General features: G+C 44.5%; 1 protein-coding gene across 4 annotated transcripts; it reads left to right on the top strand.

The window, feature by feature from the left end:
• Positions 1-7,000: 7,000 nt before the first annotated feature.
• AZIN2 (antizyme inhibitor 2) lies at positions 7,001-19,161 on the top strand. 4 transcript variants are annotated; one of them, XM_070949242.1, is made up of 9 exons: positions 7,001-7,099; positions 7,556-7,729; positions 9,329-9,501; positions 12,419-12,553; positions 13,027-13,192; positions 14,679-14,841; positions 16,055-16,167; positions 17,953-18,167; positions 19,017-19,161. In XM_070949242.1, exons 1-9 carry the CDS (start codon positions 7,001-7,003, stop codon positions 19,159-19,161), a joined length of 1,383 nt encoding a protein of 460 aa, XP_070805343.1. The 4 variants fall into 4 exon arrangements, with proteins under 4 accessions (XP_070805343.1, XP_070805341.1, XP_070805342.1 ...); XM_070949240.1 differs by having other exon boundaries at positions 7,001-7,113; positions 7,561-7,729; XM_070949241.1 differs by having other exon boundaries at positions 7,001-7,118; positions 7,569-7,729.
• Positions 19,162-24,618: the final 5,457 nt, after the last annotated feature.

The following is a 24,618-nucleotide window of genomic DNA, read 5'->3' as shown; positions in this document are numbered from 1 at the left end:
AAGTAAAGAAACACACGACGTAGAAATTATGCCTAACATATGGGCCGACCACAACCCCATTAAAATAATTTGGAAAGGCTCCCGAAAACAAAAAAGATGGAAAATGGACACAAGTATTATAAAGGAAAAAGAGTATCTACAAATGATAGAAAAGGAGATTAAGATATTTTTCCAAATTAACACAAAGGACCAAACGTCGTTACAAAATTTATGGGACACGACGAAAGCATATATTAGGGGCTTAACCATTGCATACGTGGCAAAAAGAAAAAAAGAGAAACAAAGAATCAGGAATGACTTATTGAAAGAAATCAAGATAGAGGAAACTAAATTACAACAGCACCCTAATAATAAGATAGCACAGCAAAAACTTAATTTGGCTAAACACAAATTGAATTTGACTACAAAAGTTGATTTGGCACAAAAAATAAAAATGGCAAAACAGACCAACTTTGAACATGCAAACAAAACTGGACGCTGGTTAGCTCATAAATTAAAAAAGCAAACAGACAAAAGAATTATACACCAACTCCAGGACGAATCAGGAACTTTATTCCACAGACACGTAGATAAGAAAAACATAGTCAAAACATTCTTTCAGAATCTCTATCGGCAGGAAGATGTCCCGGAAGACCAAATTCGAAAATATCTTAGTAAAGTGAATATTACACAATTCGAAGAAGAGCATAGAGAGACCCTGAACCACCCCATAACAATGATTGAATTGACTGAAGCTCGCAAAAAACAAAAGAACAATAAAACTCCAGGACCAGATGGAATTCCTACTGAATTTTATAAACACTCCCAACAAGAAATAGACGAAATATTGCTACAAGTCTTCAACGCAGCATTATTGACAGCTGAAATCCCAAAATCATGGACAGAAACTATTATTACGTTAATACACAAAGAAGATTTAGATCCGACCCAAGTTAGAAATTACAGACCCATTTCATTACTCAATGTGGACTACAAACTATTCATGTCAATATTAGCGCAGAGACTTAAAACAATAATTCATAAATACATACATACAGACCAAAACGGCTTTATACCCAGGAGGCAGATTAAAAATAATTTGAGAACGATTATAGATATACTGGAATATTACGATAAGAAGATAGACAAGGAAATAGCTTTAATATCTCTCGATGCCCAGAAGGCCTTTGACAATTTAAATTGGTCCTTTCTTACAACACAACTTGAATTAATGAATTGCGGAGAGAAATTCCTTAAATTGATAAGAAAGATTTACTCCTGTCAAACAGCCAAAATTGCAATAAATGGTGACATGACACAAACTTTTGACATTCAGAAAGGAGTACGACAAGGTTGCCCCATGTCACCTCTATTATTTATAATCGCACTGGAAGTTTTATTAACGGAAATCAGGAAGGAGGAAGACGTAGAAGGCCTTAAGATCCGGGGAGAGGAGTATAAATTACTTGCCTTTGCAGACGATGTGATTTTCATACTGGAAAACCCAATACGATCTGGAACCAGGTTGATGACAATGATAGAGGAATACGGGGAAGTTGCGGGCCTCAAAATAAATAAGCAAAAGACGAAAGTATTGATGAAAAATATGACCCAAACACAGCAGTTGAAGTTAGAACAAGAATTAGGACTTCAAATAGTAAAGAAAATAAAATACCTAGGTATTTGGTTGACAGCAAAAGCAACTACAATCAAAGAAGATAATTATATCAAATTGTTAAAACAAATCAAAAAAGACTTGGAAATTTGGAGTAGATTACAACTCTCATTGATGGGCAAAATTGCCTCAATAAAAATGAATATATTACCAAGAGTACTATATTTATATCAAGTGATACCAATACACCCCGGAAGAGATTTCTTTAAGAACCTCAACAAAACAACAATGAATTACATATGACAGGGAAAGAAGGCCAGAATTAAAATCAAAGCCCTACAGGATTTACGAGACAAAGGAGGCCTAGCAATACCAGATTGGGAACTCTACTACAAGGCATCAGGATTGACCTGGATTAAAGAATGGATGAAACTGGACAACAAAAGAACTTTATATTTAGAAGGCTTTGACTTAATAAGAGGATGGCATGCTTTCCTATGGGACGGATCGGATAAACGACACATGTACTTCCAACGTCATATAATTCGAGCTTCATTATTCAAGATCTGGCAGGATATTAAGAGAACTCACTATACTAAAATACCAAAATGGTGGTCCCCGATGGAAGCATTGATATACCCGAACACTCTCGAAATAGGAAAAATAATGCGGTACCAAGACTTATTGAATCATGAAGGCGAACTTATCCCAAGACAGCAACTCCAAAACTCCGGCATAAATATCGATTGGTGGCCCTATACTCAAATACACTCAAGACACATAGCAGATAAAAAGCAATATGGAATCTCAAATAATTTGAACGAATTGGACAAGATTTTACAAGGCCCAGAACAAAAGATGATAACCAAATTATATAACTACTTTCTTAGATATAAATTATTGGAAGAAACAGTAAAAGAAAATATGATAAGGTGGGCCAGGGACATAGGGCACAACATTCAATTGGCAAACTGGGAGAAATTGTGGAAACAGAACATCAAAATGACAAGAGCCATACCCTACAAAGAAAACCTCATAAAAATGTTTTACAGATGGTACTTAGCACCAGCCAGATTAGCCAAAATATACCTGAACGCCTCCCCACACTGTTGGAAGTGCAAAACAAAAAAGGGGACATATTACCATGCCTGGTGGAAATGTACAAAGGCCCAACAATACTGGAAGGACATAAAGGAAATTATTGAAGAAATAATAAATCAACAAGTAGAAAACACTCCAGAATTCTTTTTATTTGGAATGATAACAACACAACACAACAAAGAGACAAAATACCTCATCATACACATTTTGACAGCAGCACGGTTACTGTTCGCGCAAAATTGGAAATCAGACCAACTCCCAACCAAAGACAAACTAATCTTTGATAACAGAATGTGCCGAAATGGATAAACTGACACTAGAACTCCAGGATAAAGAAGAAAGTGAATTCTATCTTGTGTGGCACCAGTGGTATCAATGGCTGGAAAAGAAAATCAGTACAAATATAGATGAAAGAGAATAGGGTAGAAAAATTAAAACCGGAAATGAATAAAGAGGAGATGCAAGATTATTTCTAATTTAAAACACCTGAATTGACAATGTATCATTTATATATTAACTTATAAAGCAATATATATTCTGATGATGATCAAAACATATATGTAAAGTATGGTGTGGGTAGGTTGGTGGTGGGAATTTGTTTGTCTTTGTAAAGTCTTTGTATTTTTTGTATTGTCTTTATATCTTTGTTTAAAATTCAATAAAAAAATTTAAAAAAAAAAGAGAAAATCATGAGGTTTGCATGAACTAATGGATATGAAATTATGTTTCTAACACTCTGATGATCTGTGCAAGCTGTGTAAACTATAAGAAGTTTGAAAAGACGTTTTTGCACGCAGCTTTTGCTTTTTCTCTCTCTGCCTGCTCTGTTTAAAAGAGCGGGCGATTAAAATAAAATGCCCGGCTTTAATCTTGATCAATAATAAAGCTGAATATCAGTGGCCTCGTCTTCAGAGACTCATTGGGATTTATCAGATTCTGAGCTGCACTCAACAACCTTACATAACAATGGCTTTTTCCTTTTGAAAACATGCTTGTGCAGAACCTGACATTACTGTAGGTGAAGGCGAAAAAGGCATATAAGTAGTAAGAAAGAGAAAGTGGCCATATAAAATCCACATAAAAAATTCCATTTTAATATGCCTGTGTAACGGAATGCAGATATGTATAAAAAGCCCTTAAACTCTTTGTCTGGACATATCCTGTGCCAGGAGGGTGGCAGTTGTCCAGCTGACTGTAAATAGGAACCTTGGTGGTGCAGCAAACTAAAATGCTCTTACGTAGCACCAGCTGTCTGCAATTACTGCAAGTTTAAATCTCACCAGGCGCAAGGTTGACTCAGCCTTCCATCCTTCTGAGATAGGTAAAATGAGGACCCGGATTGTGCAGGCAATAAGCTGACTTTGTATAAAAAAGAACACCGCTTGGGGGGGGGGCTGAAAGCCCTACTAAGCAGGTATATACAAAAGTATGAAGGCTATTGCTTAACGCATTGTAAGCCGCCCTGAGTCTCTGGAGAAGGATGGCATATAAATCAAACCAATAAATAAATAAATAAGTCCTCTTCCTCAGGAAGACCTCTGATCTGCAACTGCTTCTTCTGGCAGAGGGCAACACATTTGGGGACCCACTTCCACCCCCAAGGAAGTCCTCCCCACATCAGCCGGAAGCCACTGTGGCCTCTCCCTTTCCAGCCCTTGGACCATCAGTTCAGAATCTCTCCATCACTCGTGCTTTGTTTCTTCCCCCTCAGCCAATTGGATTGCTGGGCTTGGTCACCATGGTGACTCTTGTGAGCAGAGATGCGGGGGGGGGGGGGGCGGCAATGTATAAGGGACCAGCATCTACCCAGAGCTGAAGATTAGCTGGTGCTGCTTTGCATGGTGTAGGCTTTGGAGGAGGAGGAGGAGGAGGAGCCACTGCCGAAGCCTATATTTACTCTTGGGAGACCCATGGGCAAAATCCGTTTAAATGCTTTTTAAGGTGGGTGGAAGGGAGGAGAGAGGCCGAGGAGTAGGCCTGAGGGAAGGCTTGGGCTGTGGATTAGGGGAGAGGGAACTTGCAGGGTTCTGATCCTCCTGCCCGTCTCCCGTCTGCCCCTCTGCAGAGACCTCGGATCCCCAGCAGCAACTGTGCCTCGGGGTGTTGCAGAAGCTCAGAGTTCACCGGAGAACCCCCCTGGCATTACACCTAGCCACCTGGGAAGGAGGAAGGCTTCGGGACGGTGAGCCCCCCGCCCCCCTCCCAGCAAGGACTAGTGGGGGGGCAGGGAGGGGAAGGGGAAGCATCCTACTCTCCCCCAGCATGGGCTTCCCTGACCCATTAAATGCTTTAATATGGGTTAACACCCCCCCTTCTCTGTCTGACATGTGGGGGGGATACGCAAGAGAGACTGGCCAGGGAGGCAAATTGAGGCCTGCACTGGAAAGAATCTCACAAAAGCTCACTTTTTAAAAAGAAATATCATCAGTATTAAAAGGACAGTAAAGATGCACACAAACAAATATAAACATGCACTTTCTCAGACAACTTTTATTCAATTGCTTATCCCATTTAAATCCCTACTAAGTTTTCTTCTTCCAGGCTTGGTATGGGTGGGAGGGCGGATGGATGGAATGGGAATTTCCACAAATGACTAAGGGCTGGTCTGGGAACAGGATTTGTCCTCCGAATGAACTGAGGCTTGATGAGATGATGCTCAGTCTCAGGGGGCCCTTTCTCTCTGCGGAATCCCTTCCTGGTCATGCAATCCCAAATTCTCCCCTCAATTTAGGCAGCTCCTCTCCCCGTCAGGGGTTCCTTCGATGCTTCCCAAGACATGAAACAAACAGGGCACCGATTTTTCTTTCTCCCTTTTTGTATCTGCTGGAGCAAAAACCAGGAAGTCAGAACCAACGTCCTTGCTTCTAGAATGTTTTCTGAACCTTCACTTGGGTGACCATTTATTTCTATTTTTTATTTTATTTTATTTGTATCCCGTCTTTATTATTTTTTACAAATAAGTCAAGATGGCAAATATATCCAACACTCCTTCCTCCTCCCACTTTCCCCACAACAGCAACCCTCTGAGGTAGGTTGGTCTGAGAGCGAGCGACTGGCCCAAAGCCACCCAGCTGGCTTTCATGAGTAAGGCAGATCTATTCCTGTCCAATAGTTCATCAGTAAAAAATAGGGACACACACACACACACACACACACACACACACACACACACATCAGATGCCAGGAACATGGGCATTCTTACTCCAGAGTCACATTCTAAATTACCCTCACAATTTATCACTTCGCCAAGAGTTCTGCCTCGATCCAAGTTTTTCCACAACCCTTTATTTTACACACATTAATCATAAACAAGAGAAGGCTGCTAATCGGCAATTACTGTGTCCCAAAGGCTGCAAGATGGCCATGGTTGGGTGCCATGGGAAGGGTTGTGCATTTACCCAATGGCTATCAGAGGGCACAGGGTTAGAGATGAAGCACTTATATCTGAGGACAGACCTGGGATGTTGCTTTCTGCAAAATCACTCCTTTTGTGTGCAATTACAAACTTTCCCCCACCCCATTATCTTCTTCTAAGAAGCTTCTGGAGCAAAGTGACTGACTTTAGTGGGCCAACGGGGCTCGTTGTTGACCCTGCCATCCAACTTAAGAAAGCTACGTTAAACAAAAGGGCAGGCAATGTGCAAAGCGTTCGGCCACATTTATCCTCTTTATAGGTGTGGGAGAAATCAACATGCTGGCATTTTGCATTTCAGCAAGCAAGGCAAAGTTGTCACCATCTGGACTTGATCAGAGGACGTAAAAGCAGAACAGATGTTGCAAGTACACTGACCTAGTTTCAGGTCAGCCTCATCTGCTGCACTTGTAAAATCACAATCTGCACCCAGGCATCAGAGTAGTCACTGAAAGGTCCTTACCTGTACAATGTTGATTGGGAGCCTGCTGGCAACTTTTCCAGCTACCGGTAACTAATTTTATTAAAAGGTATAAGCTTTCAAAAACTCTCAGCATAATAGTTGGCCAATAGATCTTCAGACTTTATGGACACCTTTTCCAACCTGAAATATTTTGCCATCCTGTGCATCAGGTAGGTTGGAGAAAGAGATCCAGGAGCCTTAGTGATCTCCTGCCAGGTTCAGGAAGGGGAACCTTTTCTAATCTTCCTGCTTAAACCATCCAGCACCTGGCAGAAGAACCACTGCTGTGAAGTAGCTGTTTGCCATCGCAGATGATCGAGAAGGAGCTTCCTGATGTTGTCTCTTTCCCTCCACAGTGTGTTGCATACTTAAAAACTATCCCCCCTACTGACGGAGGCTTTCAAAGAAAGATCCTCCTTTGGTGGTAACAATGACCAGGTACCTGGATGAATCGGATGTCATGATGGTGGAGGAGGGCTTCACCACTAGGGATCTCCTGGAGAGCCTCCTCCTCAAGGTTGCCCAGACGGTGAGGACCAAGGCGTTTGGCTTTCCAGGCACTGAGGATGGAGGGAGTGTGTGTGTGTGTGTGGAGGAGAGGTGTATATCATTCCAGGGTGTGGACTGCCCATTGGCAAGTGTGCCTGAGCCATTTGGAATCTTATCCTTTGATAAGACTCCACAATGTGCACAGAATTCAGCTCTTCCATTGTAGAATCTGTGCAGCCAAAGTTAGTGAACCCCCCCCTCCCAAAAGTGGAAGGACAGTCTTCTGCTTGTGTTTGCAACTAACTTGTGAGACTCCCAAGACAGGCCATGATGACCAAACTAACATCCATCTGGAGCTGTCCGGGGACATGGGGGATATGGTGTCTGAAGGGAAGTACCACGACTCCAATCTTTACGGAGGTGGGGAGGGCCCGGGAGAGCTGGGTGCAAAAGAGATCAGTGTGCATTGGTGCTGATTGTGCTTCTTCCTCTCCAGGGTAGCCGAGAAGCCTTTTTTGTGGCAAATCTCGAGGATGTGGTGAAGAAACACGTGCGTCTCCTCAAGGCCCTGCCACGGGTCAAGCCCGTCTATCCCTTGAAGTGCAACAGCAGCAGGGGCGTGGTACAGATGCTGGCAGGGCTGGGGGCCGGATTCAGCTGCACCAACAAGGTGGGGTGGGATGGTCCCTGGAAACATGGGGGCGGGGGGGGGGGCTCTGCAGGGTGCAGGCAAAAAGGCCCAGAGGCAGTGTTGCAGTCACACTGAACCACACGAACCCAGGAACCCCGACTGAAGAAGCTTCCTGTTTGAGAAGCGAAATGTCTTCAAGGAAAAACAAAGGAAGTTCAGTTGCCTTTTCAAAAGAAGCCCCTTTGGACGTCCTCTGGGTGCCCCACAGAAAAGGAAAGAGGGTGCTGTTGCCCTTTCCAGCCCAGGCAGGACCCCCCAGAGTTGTGGAGCTCTCTTGCACCGGATCAACACTTATGTACACGGAAAGAAAAGCAGATGTGAACGTTAGTCTCATCCTGCCAGGGATCTTGATAAGACAGGCTGGCTGCTGCCAGTCCTCGGTTTATAACCATTCATTTAGCAACTGTTCGAGATTACAACAGCGCTGAAACATGTAACATATAGAGCAGACCCAGTCCTCCCACTTACAATGCTCACGGCATCCTCACAGTCACAAGATCAGACCTTGGGTGCTTGGCAGCCAGCATGTATTTATGATGGCCGCAGGGCCCCAGGATCACCTGATGACCATTTGTCACAAAGTAAACGGGGCAGCTGGATTCATGTGATTCACTTAATGGCAAACTCAAAGGTTTTGCAAACTATGCCTGAAATGTTTCCTTTAAGAAAAGGTTCAGGATCAATACGCATCAGTGAGATGTATGTAATATTTTTTTTAAAAGGGTTGAAAGATCAGTGTGCCAAGAAAGGCCTCGGAAGGCAGAAAAAACCCTGATGGTAATTAAGATGGAAGTCGAATTGAATTGGCAAAGTGTGATTACACACACAAACAATTCGTCTCTGGTGCAGAAGCTCTTAGTGTACATGCAAAGCAGCAGAATAATCATAATCATAATCATAATTCCAGTAAGAGAAGGAATAGAGAAGATAACAAGGATAATAATATTTCAGTCATACTGCATGGGTAAATATACACAGATATTAGACAGACTGAATTCAATCAATTAGTATTATCAGATCTGCTGATTGGGGAAGAGGCTCATCATAAACAAGGAGGGACCAGTTTCTACCTGCAAAGTGACCCTGACTGGAAGGCATTACAGATATTCCTCGACTTATGACTGCAACTGGGATCAGACTTTCCATTGCTGAGCAAGGTGGTGGTTTTAAGTGGGCCGTGCCTGATTTTTTGACCTTTTTATCATGGTAGTTAAGTGAGTAACAGCTGCCCCATTTATTAAGTGCCCATGCTAGCCCCATTTGGGTGGATAATAGAGCTGAGCAAGCCAAGGGACTTCCCACAAGGAAACACGTGCAGTGAGAACAACAAGAAAGAAAAACAAAGTTCCATGGGCGTTTGGCTCTCAAGCCCACCATTGGCTTTCTGGACCTTTGGCCCCTTAAGGTTAGCGTATCAGGCAGGGTGACTTGAATCCTTGACGACTGCCTCTCTCCAGTGGGGTTTCACAGGATGCAGGAGTTTGGGGGTCAGTGCCTGGTCTAGGTATGGCCCCATCACCCCCTGCCCCAGGCTTAGGTGACCAAGTCCCTTTACCTTCTCTGGTTGTCACCCCCCAGACAGAGATGGCCCTGGTGAAGAGTGCTGGAGTTCCACCGGAGAGGGTCATCTGTGCCGGCGCCTGCAAGCAGGGCTCCCTGATCCGATATGCGGCCAGCCAAGGGGTGCAGCTGATGACTTTTGACAATGAAGTGGAGCTTGGGAAAGTAGCGCGGAGGTACCCGTCTGCCAGGTAGGCCAGCGGCACCTGCACACATTGTTCAGGAACAAGCAGCTACAAAAAAAGGGGGAGAAATCTTGTCAGTCATAACTGGGTACCAAACAAGAAGACCTCAAGAGCTGTTGGCCTCCTAGAAAGAGTTTCTGGTAGGAGAGAAGAGGCTTTATTCCTCCTGGCTGGCTTTAAAGAAGCTGGGAGCGTTCTACAAATAGTCTCTTCAAAATGTGTTTCATTTTCTGTTCAGTTCAAGGAAAAGCAGTGGAAAAGATACAGGGAATTAGATAGAGCCAGGAGCACTGAAGCCCCAAATGGAAAGATTAGTTACTGTCTTAGGGCATTAGGCCATCTTTGCCACTGAATATAGGTAACAGCATATAGGTAACTGGATAAATTAACTAAACCAGGGTTTAGTTAGCCACGGGGGGGGGGGTATCATGTGTCAACACAACCAGGTATTTGATTAGAGTAGAATAGAGCTGGAAGGGACCTTGGAGGTCTTCTAGTCCAGCCCCTTGCTCAAGCAGGAGAACCCATACCATATTTTGAAATTCTCACAGTAAAACTCAATTTTCTTCCTCTGTCTTTTGATATAGTGTGAACGATTACAAATATGCAGCAATTCATTCTTCCCCGTACTTGTTTCCTCTCTGGAATCCCATTGTCTCCTGCTCAAGTTGGGACCGATGAGGAAGTGCTGGGAAGATTCTGCATTTGCAAACTGGCTTTCCAGGGTCCAGGGGTAGCTCAGCCTGTATTCTGGGGGCAGCACCATGCACTAAACCACCATAATTTGGGCTGATAACATTAACAACATTAAATATGGTTGACCAATTGATGGACCAGCAGGTCACCTCAGCACAACTTGGAAAGGTGCACATTCATCAGCAAATTAAATCAGTGAATAAAATTCAGAATTAAATCAGAAGAGAGATTTTCTGGCTGGGTTTGCACATGTGTAACTTCATTACTGAATTACCCATTCAAGGTTCACACATGCTTTCCATCAACAGTAAACTAAAGCTGGATTTGCAAAACACACCAAACCAGAAAAATACTAAGCAACATTAAAACTAATCCAATTTAGCATTATAATGTGAATGTAGCTTCAAGGCTTTAACCAGCTAAGTTACTGGTAAATGTGTGATGATAATAAAATTTCAGTGCCCATCTGGAGATGGTTGTTACTAGGAACTTCAGTTGACTGGATTCGTTTTTTGGGTTAAGCAACCAAGGTGATAAAGAATCTAATAGGAGCGATTGGAGAAAAGAGGCATGGCTAGCCTAGAGAAAAAAAGTGGAAGTAGGTATGTCTATGGAGATTCTCAATCATCCAGGTCATGGTTGTCCCAAAGGTGCTTTTTTCAAGAGGCAACTGGACTTTCTGGTTTTTCTTTGAAGATGTTTCACTTCTCACCCAAGAAGCTTCTTCAGCTCTGACTGGATGGTGCAGAATGGAAGGATTTATACTATAGAATCGTGTTACTGCGCCCTCTCTCTGGCCAGCGTGCATTCCAGTTTGGGCACTTGGTGCCGAAAAGGTTTGCCATCACTGCTGTAGAAGCATAATGGAAGTATGAATTCTTCCATTCCCCACCATCCAGCTAGAGTTGAAGAAACTTCTTGGATGAGAAATGACACGTCTTCAAAGAAAAACCAGACAGTCCAGTTACCTCTTGAAAAAGCACCTTTGGAAATAGATATATCTGCCTTCAAATTTTTGACAAATTGTCACATGGAAGAATACATGGAAGAATTTTACAGTATTTATTGTTTAAATTGATATGGCTGCCCATCTCGAGTACATGACTTTGGGCCATGAAAAACAGAATTAAAACCATGAATAACATAATAAATAACATAGATAGCCATTGAAAAACCAACCCACAACAGCACTAATAATCATCTCAATTAAGGTAACTGATAAACAGGCTTATCCACACCATTAGGGCCCCAGGCTTGATGGCAAAAGGTCTTTAAGATCTTGTGTTCGTGTGTGTGTGTGTGTGTGTGTGTGTGTGTGTGTGTGTAATGAGATTCCAGAGGGTGGGGTGGGGGTGGGGAGGTACAGGAGAAAAAGCCCCCTTCCAGGGTCCTGCCAGACCTGCAGCAACTTCTCCTGCCTGCTCTCTGAATTTTCAGAGTTGCTGGAGAAGACAAGAAACAACCTCTCAAATTACGAGGAAAGAAATGTCAGTTGGACAATGGGGGGAATTCTCCTAAGAGGAAGAGCTGCTCAGCAGTGGAACAGGCTGTCTTAGGAGTCTGTTCATTTGTGAGTCCTTTGGGTGGAACGAAGCAACCTCACTACTTCTACTGCTCTTCAATAAACGAAAGACGTCCTGACTGGTTCCACAGCAACCATTTTCTTGCTCTTAAAATATTGAATGTTACCCCCAGGACCTCCCTGGTTTTAGTGCGTTCCGCAAATCCAGCCAACAGTCAGATTCTTTTGCAATAAACAGTAGTTGAAGAAAAGTTATGTGTGTAATGAGCAGGAGGAATGACCTTGCGGGACAGGAGGAAGAGCCGCAGCCAAGACAACGGTCAGATAAAAGACATCTGAGTCCAGGGCAGAATTGTAGTCTGAGGCAGCATCTCAGAGAAGACCCTCCCTAGATCTCACGAAGATAAGGAGGGAGGAGGAAGAGCGCATTTAGACTTGCAAGATTCTGTGACTATAACCTGATAATAAACATAATATCAGCTTGCATGACTTTGGTTTCCTAGTTTGATTGCCTCGGAGGGCTGACAGTGTTTATTTGTTTGCATGAGAGAGGGAGAGATTGTGTGCATCATTTAAAAATGACCTTATCCGTGTCATTTGCATATGTGCACAATGACCTCAGGATGCATAGTTGCATCATGAAAATAGAAGGTAAAGCACAGTTGTTAACTGTAACCAAAGAAACCTGTTCTTCCCATTCCCCAGAATGATTCTGCAGCTGGCCACTGATGACTCCAGATGTGCCAATCATCTGAGTGTGAAATTTGGTGCTACCCTTAAAACCTGCCGACATCTCCTCGAGATTGCCAAGCAGATGAACATCGAGGTGGTGGGCATCAGGTAGGGGCAGAGATCATTTTCTCGTGCCAGTTGCCAACTCTCCCTGGTCCCTCCTCTGTGCACTTTCTTAGTGGCCCCTCTTCCTTCACCTTTTGCTGGAGGTCTCGGTGCCTTGGGTCGTTGGACTAGCAATACCTGCTTAAAAGACTGAGCCCAGGGCAGCACCCAGAAACACCTAACAGCACCCACCGTGAAGCCTCTGTGTTGAAGGGGGCATATAGAGTGGAATACTCAGGAGGAGACATGGGAGGACAGTGTTCCATAGTGCTTTTCTCTGACCAAAGAAAGAAAACCATGGATGAGACTGGGGTGGGGACCCGAATTACCTGGGAGCAAGCAATATCTGGGTGGTGACCCATAGAAGTTGCTCCCAGTCAGGCAGAGGGCAGTTTTAGCAGTGCGCCCCACAATTTCACTGAGTAAGTCTTCTAGATATAAGTGTTCACAGGTAATTCATCTGCTTTCCGTTCTAGCTTTCACATTGGAAGCAGCTGCATTGACCCTCAGATCTTCGCCCAATCCATAGCAGACGCTCGCCTGGTCGTGGAAATGGGTGCAGAGCTAGGCTACAAGATACATCTCCTGGACATTGGAGGAGGACTTCCCAGTGCTGAAGAGTCTAGGAGGCACTTTGAAGAGGTAGGAGTCCTCATGCTTGAATCTTGCTTTGGGAGCACATTGAGGGCTCCAAAGACCTCTCAGCCAGCCAGGAATACTCTGGGCCCTTGATGTGGGCGGCCACACTCTAATTTCCGTTGAGTCAAGAATTGAATGGTGTGTGGAAAAAAAATCAAAATATTCGCTGAAGGGCATGGCTCAAGTAGGTGGCACACTCAAATATCTGCTTGTTGCTTCTCACTTCCTCTGCAGTCCAGAGGTTTGAGAACCTTCCAGCAATTCTACAAACATTCATACCCAGCATTGACACAATTCTTCCAAGAGGCCCAGATTTGCTCTGCATCAGTTTTCTGTCTTGCAGGTGATTGACGACATTTCAGTCACTAAACACATCCCATAGGTGGCGCTGTCTTCCGGCACAACCAGGGTTCTATAGGGATCTCCAGTGAGCCTCTCAGGCTAAACTTTACTTTCAAGGGGTTTTCTGCTGTGCTGCTCAGCCTGCAGGCTTGGCTCAGTTATAAATAAATACAGATTAACAGAGTTGGAAGGGACCTTGGAGGTTGTCTAGTCCAGCCCCCCGCCCAAGCAGGAGTCCCTACACCATTTCTGAGAGATGGCAGTCCAATCTCTTCTTGAAAGCCTCCAGTGATGAAGCTCCCACAACTTTCGAAGGCAACTTCTGTTCCATGGGTTGATGGCTCTCGCTGTCAGAAAATTTCTCCTTATTTCTAGGTTGAATCTCTCTTTGGTCAGTTTCCATCCATTGTTCCTTATCTGGCCTTCAGGTATTTTGGAAAATAGCTTGACCCCGTCCTCTCTGTGGCAGCCCCTCCAATATTGGAAGACTGCTATCATGTCTCCCCTGGTCCTTCTCTTCACTAGACTAGCCAGGCCCACTTCCTGCCATACTAAGACTCTCAGCCATGATCAGGACTATTTGAAATGGGATGAGATCCTTTGCAGAGTTATTGGGTGAATGTTTCTCTTTAAGAATCAACAGTGGGCTGGGAGAGGGCAAGATTAGATCAGAAATAGGTAGGTAGGTAGGTAGATAGATAGATAGATAGATAGATAGATAGATAGATAGATAGATAGATAGATAGAGTGGGTGGGTGGGTGGGTGGGTAGAGGAGGGAGGGAGGGAGGGAGGGAGGGAGGGAGGGAGGGAGGAAGGAAGGAAGGAAGGAAGGAAGGAAGGAAGGAAGGAAGGAAGGAAGGAAGGAAGGAAGGACTAGTCACTAGGTCCTTGCAGTGCATGGAAGGGCTTCCATGCTTTGTGCCAGACCGACATCCTACTTAGGTACTTGCCTCCTCCCAGGTTACTTGCTATATGCTGCTATGAAAACCAACCAACCAAAAGGTGTCTGACTGTCTGCAGCCCTTCTGGCCCCAGCTGCCTCTTTTCCCAACAGCTGCAAAGTCCAAGCAGGACTTTGGGTGCCCATGTGTATAATGGTGACGTTTCCTCTCTTCTCCCTCCCACCTACCCACCGGACTCTTCCAGACAGCAGCTGTGATCAACTCTGCCTTGGACCTCTACTTCCCTGAAGGCTGTGGGGTTGAGATCCTTGCCGAGCTGGGGCGCTACTATGTGCATTCGGCCTTTACCTTGGTGGTTAACATCATCGCCAAGAAGGAAGTTCCTCTGGATCAGCTGGGCTCAGACGGTAGGTTCAGAGTGCCCAGGTGGGCTTTCTCCCTCCCAGGGACCCTCCATCCTGGTTTACAGCCAGCAACTGGGGGCATAGAATACCCAAGGCTAGGAGAAACAAGCCACATCCTGGATGGACACGCTGCCCCTAATTTGACCCAGGGCCACACCTGTCCTTCCTTGGACTGCCTAGCTTTGCCTCTCTTGGAGCCTGGCTGGAAATGACCAGCTGGGAATCAAGAAGCCTCTCCATCCATCCCATTCTAAACCCAACGGAAACTCAGCCCTACCAGGAGCTGCTTTGCAAACCTAGAGTTTATTTTATTTATTTATTCAATTAAGTGGCCCAATTCAAAACAAGTCAAGTTTAAAAACCATGAAACCATCAACCTCAGAACAGAACGTAGCGATTGAGTTCATTTCCCCAAAACACCTCTTGACTGTTGCTCAACGTCGGATTCACTGAGCGCCCTGGCCCAACACCCACGGCCTTTCAGAAGGGACAACAGGACAGGGATTATCCAAATATGGGGCATAAACTGCTTCACTGACCAGGCACCGTGACAGAGGTGCCACGCTCCATGGCCCTGCTTGACAGGAGAGAGTGGGAATGTGCTGGCTCTGGTGGGTGCAGGCCGAATTCATAGGAGCCAAGAGGGCTGCATATAACCTGTGCGTTTTACCTACTTTACCTACTTGTGGCCTTTGTTTTGGAAAGGAGGGGCCAAATTGGCACCCTAGCCCAGTGCCCACTTGATCTGGCTTAGGCTAAAGCCAGGCATGGGCACTTTTGCATGTCTGTGACTACCAGCTCAACTACATTCTGGATCAGCTGCAGCTTCCAAGTCAGTTCCATGTGGAGAACAATAATCCCAGCGGAGGAAGAAATGACCCTGGGTACAATTGATGCCAAAAAGGCATAAGTGCAAGGTCTTGTAATGGAGGGGCTGCTGCTTCTCTCTTTTGGAGCATAGCAACCTCCCCACATCCACCCAAATGGTTGCCCAATTCTGGCTGGGCAGGGAAGTGCAATTCTGAATGGGCACCCTGACATTCAATCCTCCTCCCCACAGGGTGGGAGGGCTGGATGTCCAGGTTCCCACAAGTGGGAGGGCCTGCATCTCAAGATGAAGCCACCCACCAATCTTGCAGAACAAACCAGGCCAGGGGCTTCCCATCCTCCATCTCCCAAGGCCTCCCTGACTGTGCCTGCCATTTGGTCTCCTCAGAGGAAGACGCTGAGGGCAAGAAGAGCTTTGTCTACCATATTAACGATGGCGTCTACGGCTCTCTTGGCTCGGTCATCTTCAGCAACATCTGCCCCATCCCCATCCTGCCTAAGGTAAGGAGAGGTCCACGACTCAGCAAGGGACAGAAATCCCTCCTCTTCTCAGCGAAGGGGAGCCCGAGTGCCAAAGCACCAGAGAAGGACCTGCAGTCCGGTTCCCTCCCGCTTGGATGCTCTCCCTCCCTGTGTCTTGCCTTCCCCAGTGGTGGCGGTGGCTTCCCCCTTCTGGGCTTTGAGTGACACCCCATTTCCTTCTCTCTTCTGACTGTGTGCCAGCAGGTCAGTGGCCTGTGCTTTCGGTACAGTGCAGGTCACATAAGGAAGCCAGCCTTATTTAAAAAATAAAAAAAAGGTTCTGATGATTGCGCATCGCTCAGCTGATCTTCGGAACTTTTTTTTTTTACTTTTAAAGCATTTTTAAGTACCGGTTCTCCGGTAGTTATGCTTTAAAAAGTTTTTTAAAAAGCAGGAAATCCAAGTGCGCATTTGGTGTGGACTGTGCATGGGTGTGCACGCAGTGTACATCTGGGACGCACTGCACATGCACGCACATGGCACACATCTGGCATGCACCACGCATGTGTGGGCAGCAAACCGGTGGCAATCAGCAGAGGATTTCCCCACTGTCCAGCCTAGTGTTCTGGGGAGGACGTGGGGCTGGGATCAAAGAGGCGTCGGTTCAGTTCCACCCACAACCATGGAAGTCAGCGGGTGACTTTGGGCCCTCTCTCTTTCTTCAAGTTGCGCTTGTGGGGATAAAATGAGTGGGGATCCCCCTGGAATCTGAACTCTATTTTGGAAGGCTCTGCCTTGATTGGCATCCAAAGGGATAGTAGCTAACATTACAATACTGAAAATTGTCTGCCATAGACATTCTGAATGTCTAAGAATATATAAAATTTCTGCAAATAGGATTTAGGATTCTGAGAATTTATAAAATGTCTCAGAATACAATAGTCCTTGACTTACAACTATTTGTTTAGTAACCATTCAAAGTTGCAATGGTACTGAAAAAAGTGACGACTGTTTTTCACACTTACAACCATTGCAGCACGTGATCATGTGATCAAAATTCGGACCTTTGGCAACTGACTCCTATTTATGACGGTCGCAGTATCCCGGGGTCACGTGATCCCCTTCTGCGACCTTCTGAGAAGCAAAGACAATGGGAGAAGGCGGATTCACTTAACAAGAGATGCGGTGATTCACTTCATAACTGTGGCAAGAAAGATTTTACAAAGCTTACTTAACAACGATCTTGTTCAGCACTGGAAATTCTGGACTCAGTTGTGGTCGTAAATCGAGGACTATCTCTAGATCATTGCTATACAGCTGTGATGGCGAATCTATGACACGTGTGCCCAAGGTGCACACAGAGTCCTCTTTCCAGGCACTTGCAGCTGCACATGCACCCTCCCCCCAGCTGATGTTTGGGCCTCTAGTGCGCATGTGCACAATTCAGGGGACCCAGCTGGTCTTTGGAGCTCTCTTGCACATGTACTTGCATGCAGCACACGTGTAGACAGCATTCATGCACATGCATTGCGTGGGCAAAACCACGTGCTTGCACAGATGGTGCGATTGTGCATGGGAGAGCCACACAAAAACTGCACGCATGCGCAGATAGTGTAGTTGCGCATGCAGCACACAGGGGAGGAGCCGCGCATTAGCACAGAGAGCACGCGTGCGAAGCGTGTACCAGTTCGGTACTCGGTGAGTAAAAGGTTCGCCACCACTGCTATGCAGTCTTGAGAAAGTCATCTTAAAGATCATCTTGAACTGTAGCTGTGAGGATCCCGGAAGACCTGGCTGGTTACAGTTCTTTTCTCGTCTTTGCAGAAACCCCCACCAGATCTCCCTTTGCACAACAGCAGCTTCTGGGGACCAACTGGGGATGGGTTGGACCGAATTGCAGATGGCCTGGAACTGCCTGAGCTGCAGGTCGGGGACTGGCTGATCTTTGAGAACATGGGGGCCCACACTGTGCTGGCTCCCTCCTCTTTCCAGGGATCTCCGTCAACGCCAATTTACTACGCTATGTCCAGAGTGGCCTGGTAAGACGGTTTTCAGAGTGGAAGGAAAGGGGGAGGAGGACCTGCATTTCCACCCCACAAAGCTGCCAATTATGAAATAGAAGCCTCCAGGGACCAGAAAACCCTGGCCTGGATCTTGCTCTGGCCCTGAAATTGCTAGAGCCACTTTTGTTACAGGGTGATCGCACAGAATGCTGAAATAATGAGAGCATTCTTGCAATACTAGAATCACTCCCCTGTTGTTTAAAAATACAGAAGAATTACAGGCTCCTTGCAGGGAGCCCAAGAGATGGCTGGGAGAAACCAGATAGAGAAGCCGTGTACACAACAGGCGCAGAAGCCTGCATGGAGTCCAACAGGAGAGAAAGCATCGGGAAGAGGCTCAGGCTGGCTTTCCTCCATGCCAACTCCCTGAAGGGGGAGGAGAGGAGAGGAGAAGGGAAACAAACCAACCAAAACCACCAAGCAGGGTTCTGTTCCTGTCCCAGTAAAATGGAGTTCTAGAGTCCGTCTCTGATCTGATCCACCTCTTAGGCCGAGACTGCTGCAACCTGATATTTTAAACGCCTGTTGAGTCCCAGGGTGGGAAGGGTCCCCTGGCCCCGTGACCACTTGGCCCACTTCCAGGTGCTGAGTTGATGCCAGGTGTAAGCAACTAGAAAGGCTTTTGTGAAGAGTCTCGAGCAAAAGCTTCCTTGTTTGTCCCCTCTGTTACAAGAATCTCACCCGCCCGACTACACCCCGTTGGGAAGGCTCATCTAAGGCTTCAAGGAGAGGTCAGGCCTCTGCCACTTTCCGCAGAGCAGGCTCTCTAAACTCAGCCCCCTCACAGCTGGAGATCTCACCCCCGTTGGCTCCTTTCTCCTGCAGGGAAGCCGTCCAGCTCCTCCAGGGGAAATCACTGTATCCGGAAGAAGAGGAGCGGGAGAGCACGTGTGCCCCCCTCTCCTGTGGCTGGGAGATCACAGACACTCTGTGTGTTGCCCCCGTCTTCACTCCAGCAAGCATCATGTAAGCTGTGCCAGTCCTTCATCACAAGGGGGGGGGTGGACCCCTCCCAGCAGAGCCCTGCCTTGTCCTCTTCTGCCTCACCTCTTCCTTTTTTTTGTCAATGGCCGGCCTGCCTCTTGCATATTCTGCCCTGAAGTCTGGTTTCTCCTCCTCCTTCTTCTTCTTCCTTTCCAAGCAGTGTGGTTTTTAAGTATGCAACATAAATCCTGTTCCTCCTAGCTGGTCTTGGTGTTCCCAGGGGCATACTGGGGGCAAAGCTGGCAGAGGGATTTGAAGCCCTCTGCAGCCATGCAAGATGGGAAGTATTATGTTGTGGGCTGTGGTAGGCAAGAACAGACAGCATAGATACAACAGCATTTATTGACTCAACTGGAACTGCTGAACAACAGGCAAATTCAAGGTTGACCCAGCCTTCCATCCTTTCTAAAGTAGGTAAATTGAGGACCCAGTTGTGGGGGCAATAAGCTGACTTTGTATAAATATACAAAAGGATGAAGGCTATTGCTGAGCACATTGTAAGCCGCCCTGAGTCTCCGGAGAAGGGCGGCATATAAATCAAATTAAAAAAAAAAATTATACTCTGGGCCCACAGGGCCTCAACCAATCATAATACTTGAAAAAGCCCACCCAAATATGAATGTTCTAAGTTTCCCTCCAAAACAGTTGAAGTTAACACTTAGGGTCATCTAAAGGTTAGCAGGGCTTAACACAACTACCCTGTTTCCCCCCAAAAAAGACATCCCCTGATAATCAGCCCAACCGAGCTTTTGAGCACATGGCAATAAGGCCAAGCGCTTATTTCAGGGTTCAAAAAAATATAAGGCAGGGTCTTATTTTCAGGGAAACACAGTATATGTATCCAATACATAACAGGAAGGGTGGCCACAGCAGCCCATCGTCCTACTTGCTTCCGAGTCAGATACTTCAGTGGCTGCTTCGTCTGCACGTTAGCGCTTTGTTCCACTGGATGGAATCTGATCTTCAGGAAGAGTTCCTTTTGATGTGCCAAGGCAACCTGGGCATTTGAAAGAGCAAGGCGGAATCTACGCAAGTTCAAGGAATCCTGAACACTTTGGCCCAGCCCTCACCCCACAAAAGCTAATACCAAAATGACATTTTTAATGTATGGGAAGTCATGTGACTAGAGAGCCATCTTATCCACTATATTTAGTTAATATCATTTAAGTTAAATTGAATCTCAGCTCTGTGTTTTAACAAAGAGGCGGGCTTGCTGCTCACAAAAGATGTGCCATTTTTATGGCTTTCTCCCATTGTACATGATGGGGACAAGAAGGCGCATCCTGTCTTAGAAGTAAGCCTTCCAAACTCTTAAGGTTTACTTTCGCTGCAGCAGAACCCTGTTTGGTCCAACAGGGGCATGGCACTTTCAGAGAATTTGAAGCTGCAGAGACATTGGAATGCAACTGAGAACACAGTTGTGGTTAGATTTTGGGAAGAATCCAGAAAGTTAGGTAAAGGGAAAAGGTGCACTGTCTCTTTTCCAGAGATGGACTGCAGCTGGCTCTCTTCCAAGTTGCAAAAAACATCAGTTGCTTCTTTGGGGCTCGGCATGTTGCTTTAGCCCTCCGCCCTGCCCTCACAGCTAAAGAGTCAAGCAGACATCTCCTGCACTGCACATCAGGGTGCGTCCTTCAGAGATGGTGGACTGGGATCCCGTTTATATTTCTGCAAATGTAATGTTCTGGCTAGGGAGGCCCTCAAAAACAGGAAGTTGGCTCAGCCAATCAACACACAAGATGCGCACCTACACACCACACACAGTTGGGATGAGATGTGCATGTCAGTCTGTCTGCAGCCATCTGCAACCTGCGCTTACCTATCCTTATGCAGCGACACTTATGTGTAATCACAGTCAACACTAAATTGGCCTTTATGCAGCAGGCGAAGGTCAAAACAGCTGAGCTGTGAAAGCATTTCCCGTCCATGGCCACCAGAGGGCGCTGACAATGAGGCAGTTGGATCTTCCATCTTTAGAGACAAGCTTTGTAGAACAGAACATAAAGATTCCGAGGTCATTATTTCTTCTGCAGACCACCACTGTCCCCCCCCCCAAACGGGCAAAAAGCAGTGACTTTATTTGGGCTCAAACATTGCTGATGAGGCTTCAGCAGGTTTCCTCAATGAATGTCTTTGAAGGATATGAAACCATATCTACCTTATCTTAGCACTAGAAGTATTCTTGAGAAAGATTAGGAACAATAATGAAATAAAGGGTCTGACAATCAGAAAAGAGATATATAAGACACAGGCATTTGCAGATGATGTGGTATTAATCATGGAAGAACCATTAGAATCAGGCACTAAAATTCTGGAAGAATTGGGCAATTACGGGGAGGTAGCAGGCCTTAAATTAAATAAATCCAAAACTAAATTATTAACAAAAAATATGACGGAGGCAAGGAAAAAAGTACTGGAAGAATCAATGGAGATCCAAATCGCCAAGAAGGTAAAATACCTGGGGGTCTGGTTTTCATCAAGGTGCTCGGCCCTCAGAGAGGATAATTATTTACCATTGATTAGAAATATTAAACAGGATCTGGAAAAGTGGGGAAGACTACAGATATCATTATTAGGCAGAATCGCGGCAATAAAAATGAGCATATTACCCAAGTTATTGTATCTATTCCGAACGGTCCCTGTTAAATTAGATAAAAAATTCTTTCTGGAGCTCAATAGCATCATCAGGAAATTTATTTGGGAGGGAAAGAAACCAAGGATAGCATTTAGGAATTTACAGGACAAGAAGGAAAGAGGGGGTTTCGGATTACCTAAATGGGAGTTATATCAAAAAGCTGCAAACCTAGTATGGCTGAAAGAATGGGCAACCCTAAGAAATAAAAGACTGTTAACTCTAGAAGGGTATGATCTCCAGAAGGGTTGGCATGCATATCTCTGGGATACTGGGAAGAAGATAAAAACTTACTTCCATAGACATAAAATAAGGGAGATCTTGATACAAATATGGGGAGAGATGAGACAGAAGCACTATAGGAAAATTCCGAGATGGCTTTCCACCATGGAGGCTATAATATATCCAAATGTATTAGAAATGGGTAAAACGTTCAGATACAATGAATTATTAGATGGGGGAGGGAACCTTAAAACAAGGGAAGAATTGATGGAACAAGGTATTTCTATAGACTGGTGGCCATATAACCAAATTAAATCCAGATATAAAAAAGATAAGGAGGAATTTGGCATTGAAATGAGCATAAATGGATTTGATAAGATATGGATGGGTACGGACGACAAAATTTTAGCTAAATTATATAATTACTTATTGGAGTACGATATGGCAGAGGAAGTAGTTAAAGAACCGATGTTAGCATGGGCCAAAAATATAGGACAGAATATAAATTTGAACGAATGGGATTCAATATGGAATAATAACCTTAAAATGACAAAGGCGACGGCTTATAAGGAAAACCAATACAAGCTGTTTTATAGATGGCATATGGCCCCAGCCAGGATAGCGAAGATCTACCCCAATTCGAGCCCTAAATGTTGGAAATGTGACCATCAGCAGGGTACTTTTTATCATTGCTGGTGGACATGTAATCAGGCACAAAAATTCTGGAGGATGATATGGGTGTGGATTAGAGAAATAATAAAAGAAAATTTTGATTTTGACCCAAAAGCTTTTCTCCTGGGAATTTTGAAAACTGAATATGCAAAAAAGAAAAAGTATTTAATTATACATATTCTGACAGCCGCTAGAATTTCCTTTGCCCAGTATTGGAAAGAAAAACAAATACCACCTCAAGAACATGTTATTGGAAAAATATTGGAGTGCGCCGAAATGAACAAATTGACTTCAGAAATTAATGACAGAGAAGATTCAGAATTTTATAGCGTGTGGGACATGTGGTACGAATGGATGGGGGAAAGAAATAAAGAAGGTAATAGAGATTAAATTTTAACTAATTAACAAAATCTATATGAATAGTATTAGATTTAGTCTTAGGGAGTTGAGCACTATTATTTTTAAGTGTTTGAAATTAAATCTAGCTTCAAGAAACAATATCAACAAAAGACAAGCAATAATGTATGTAGATGTATATATGTATATAACTGCACCAATGAACCGAAAATGTACCGATTGTATCACTATATGTTATAATAAAATCAAATTTAAAAAAAAAAAAAAAAAAAAAAAAGAAACCATATCTACCAGAGGACTAGAAAATTGCTGATGTGGTTGTAATCTTCAAAAAATGGGGGGTGGGGGTGGGGAATGAATCCAGGAACCTACATCAGTACCAGGGAAGATCCTGGAAAAATAAATAACGGATTTGCAAACTCCTAGGAACAAGCAAAGCTATTACTACCGGTAGAAGCAACATGAGTTTGTCAAAAACACTCATGCTAAACAAATCTTACTGCATTTTTTGACAAAGAGACTAAATTAGTGAACCAGTGAAATGCAGTGGACATAGGATACCTGGACATCAGTAAGGCATTTGACCAAATACATGACAAACTACTTCTTGGTAAGCTAGAAAAACGTGGGATAGACTGCATCAAGGTTGACTCAGCCTTCCATCCTTCCGAGGTAGGTAAAATGAAGACCTGGATTGTGAGGACAATAAGCTGACTTTGTATAAAAAAGAACACTGCTTGGGGGGGGGGCAATATATACTAAGCAGGTATATACAAAAGTATGAAGGCTATCGCTTAACGCATTGTAAGCCGCCCTGAATCTCCGGAGAAAAGCAGTATATAAATCGAACCAATAAATAAATAAATAAATCACCACCAAATGGATTTGTAACTGGTTGACCAACCACACTCAATGTGTAGTCCTCAATGGAACTACGGGTACATTTACATGGAAGCTGTGGGGTTCTGTCATAGGCCCAATACTCTTCAACATTTTGATAAACAATTGGGATGAAGGGATAGAAGGGGAACTCATCAAATTTGCAAATGACACCAAGCTAAAGACAAGACACTTTAGGCTCAAGATCCAGAAGGTTCTTGACAGACTTGAACAGACTTGAACACTGGACCCTATCCAACAAAATGCAATTCAGTGATGAGAAAAGAAAGGTTTTACACTTAGGCAAGAAAAATCAAATGTACAAGTATAGAATAGGTTGTACCTGACTCAATAGTAGTTGTCAGATGTAAATGCCTTATTCTCTAATGTGTAAATAATGTATATATGGAACATCAGGGGTTAACTTATTCTTTGGACTTTAATGTATTCATAATTTACCACTCCCATTCCTGGCTCCACCCCTTGTATATATAAGGAGCCATCCTCCCCATTTTCATTGCTTCTATCTTGAATATTCAGCGAATATAGAATGCCTATTATGATTAAAGAGAAATATATTTAAATCTCTAACTTCTATTATCTTTATTGAGTCTGATCCTGAAAATATTGCAACAAGCTGGTAGCAGAGGATGGTTAATTGACTCAATAAGTAATTAAAAA

The sequence above is a fragment of the Pituophis catenifer genome, unplaced genomic scaffold (assembly GCF_029215685.1).
Source record: "Pituophis catenifer annectens isolate HBS135680 unplaced genomic scaffold, rPitCat1.0.hap2 SCAF_9, whole genome shotgun sequence".
In the NCBI taxonomy this organism is placed as follows: Eukaryota; Metazoa; Chordata; class Lepidosauria; order Squamata; family Colubridae; genus Pituophis; species Pituophis catenifer.
Note: the sequence above shows the minus strand (reverse complement) of the source record. Positions and strands in the feature narration are given on the sequence as shown.

What these genes read in the sequence shown, in the direction of transcription:
- AZIN2 (XM_070949240.1), top strand. Translation starts at nt 7,001, where the DNA reads ATGACCAGGTACCTGGATGAATCGGATGTCATGATGGTGGAGGAGGGC. An exon ending in CAGACGGTGAGGACCAAGGC is followed by an intron (nt 7,114 to 7,560) that starts GTTTGGCTTTCC and finishes TCTCCAGGGTAG; the next exon opens with CCGAGAAGCCTTTTTTGTGG. An exon ending in GGATCAGCTGGGCTCAGACG is followed by an intron (nt 14,842 to 16,054) that starts GTAGGTTCAGAG and finishes TGGTCTCCTCAG; the next exon opens with AGGAAGACGCTGAGGGCAAG.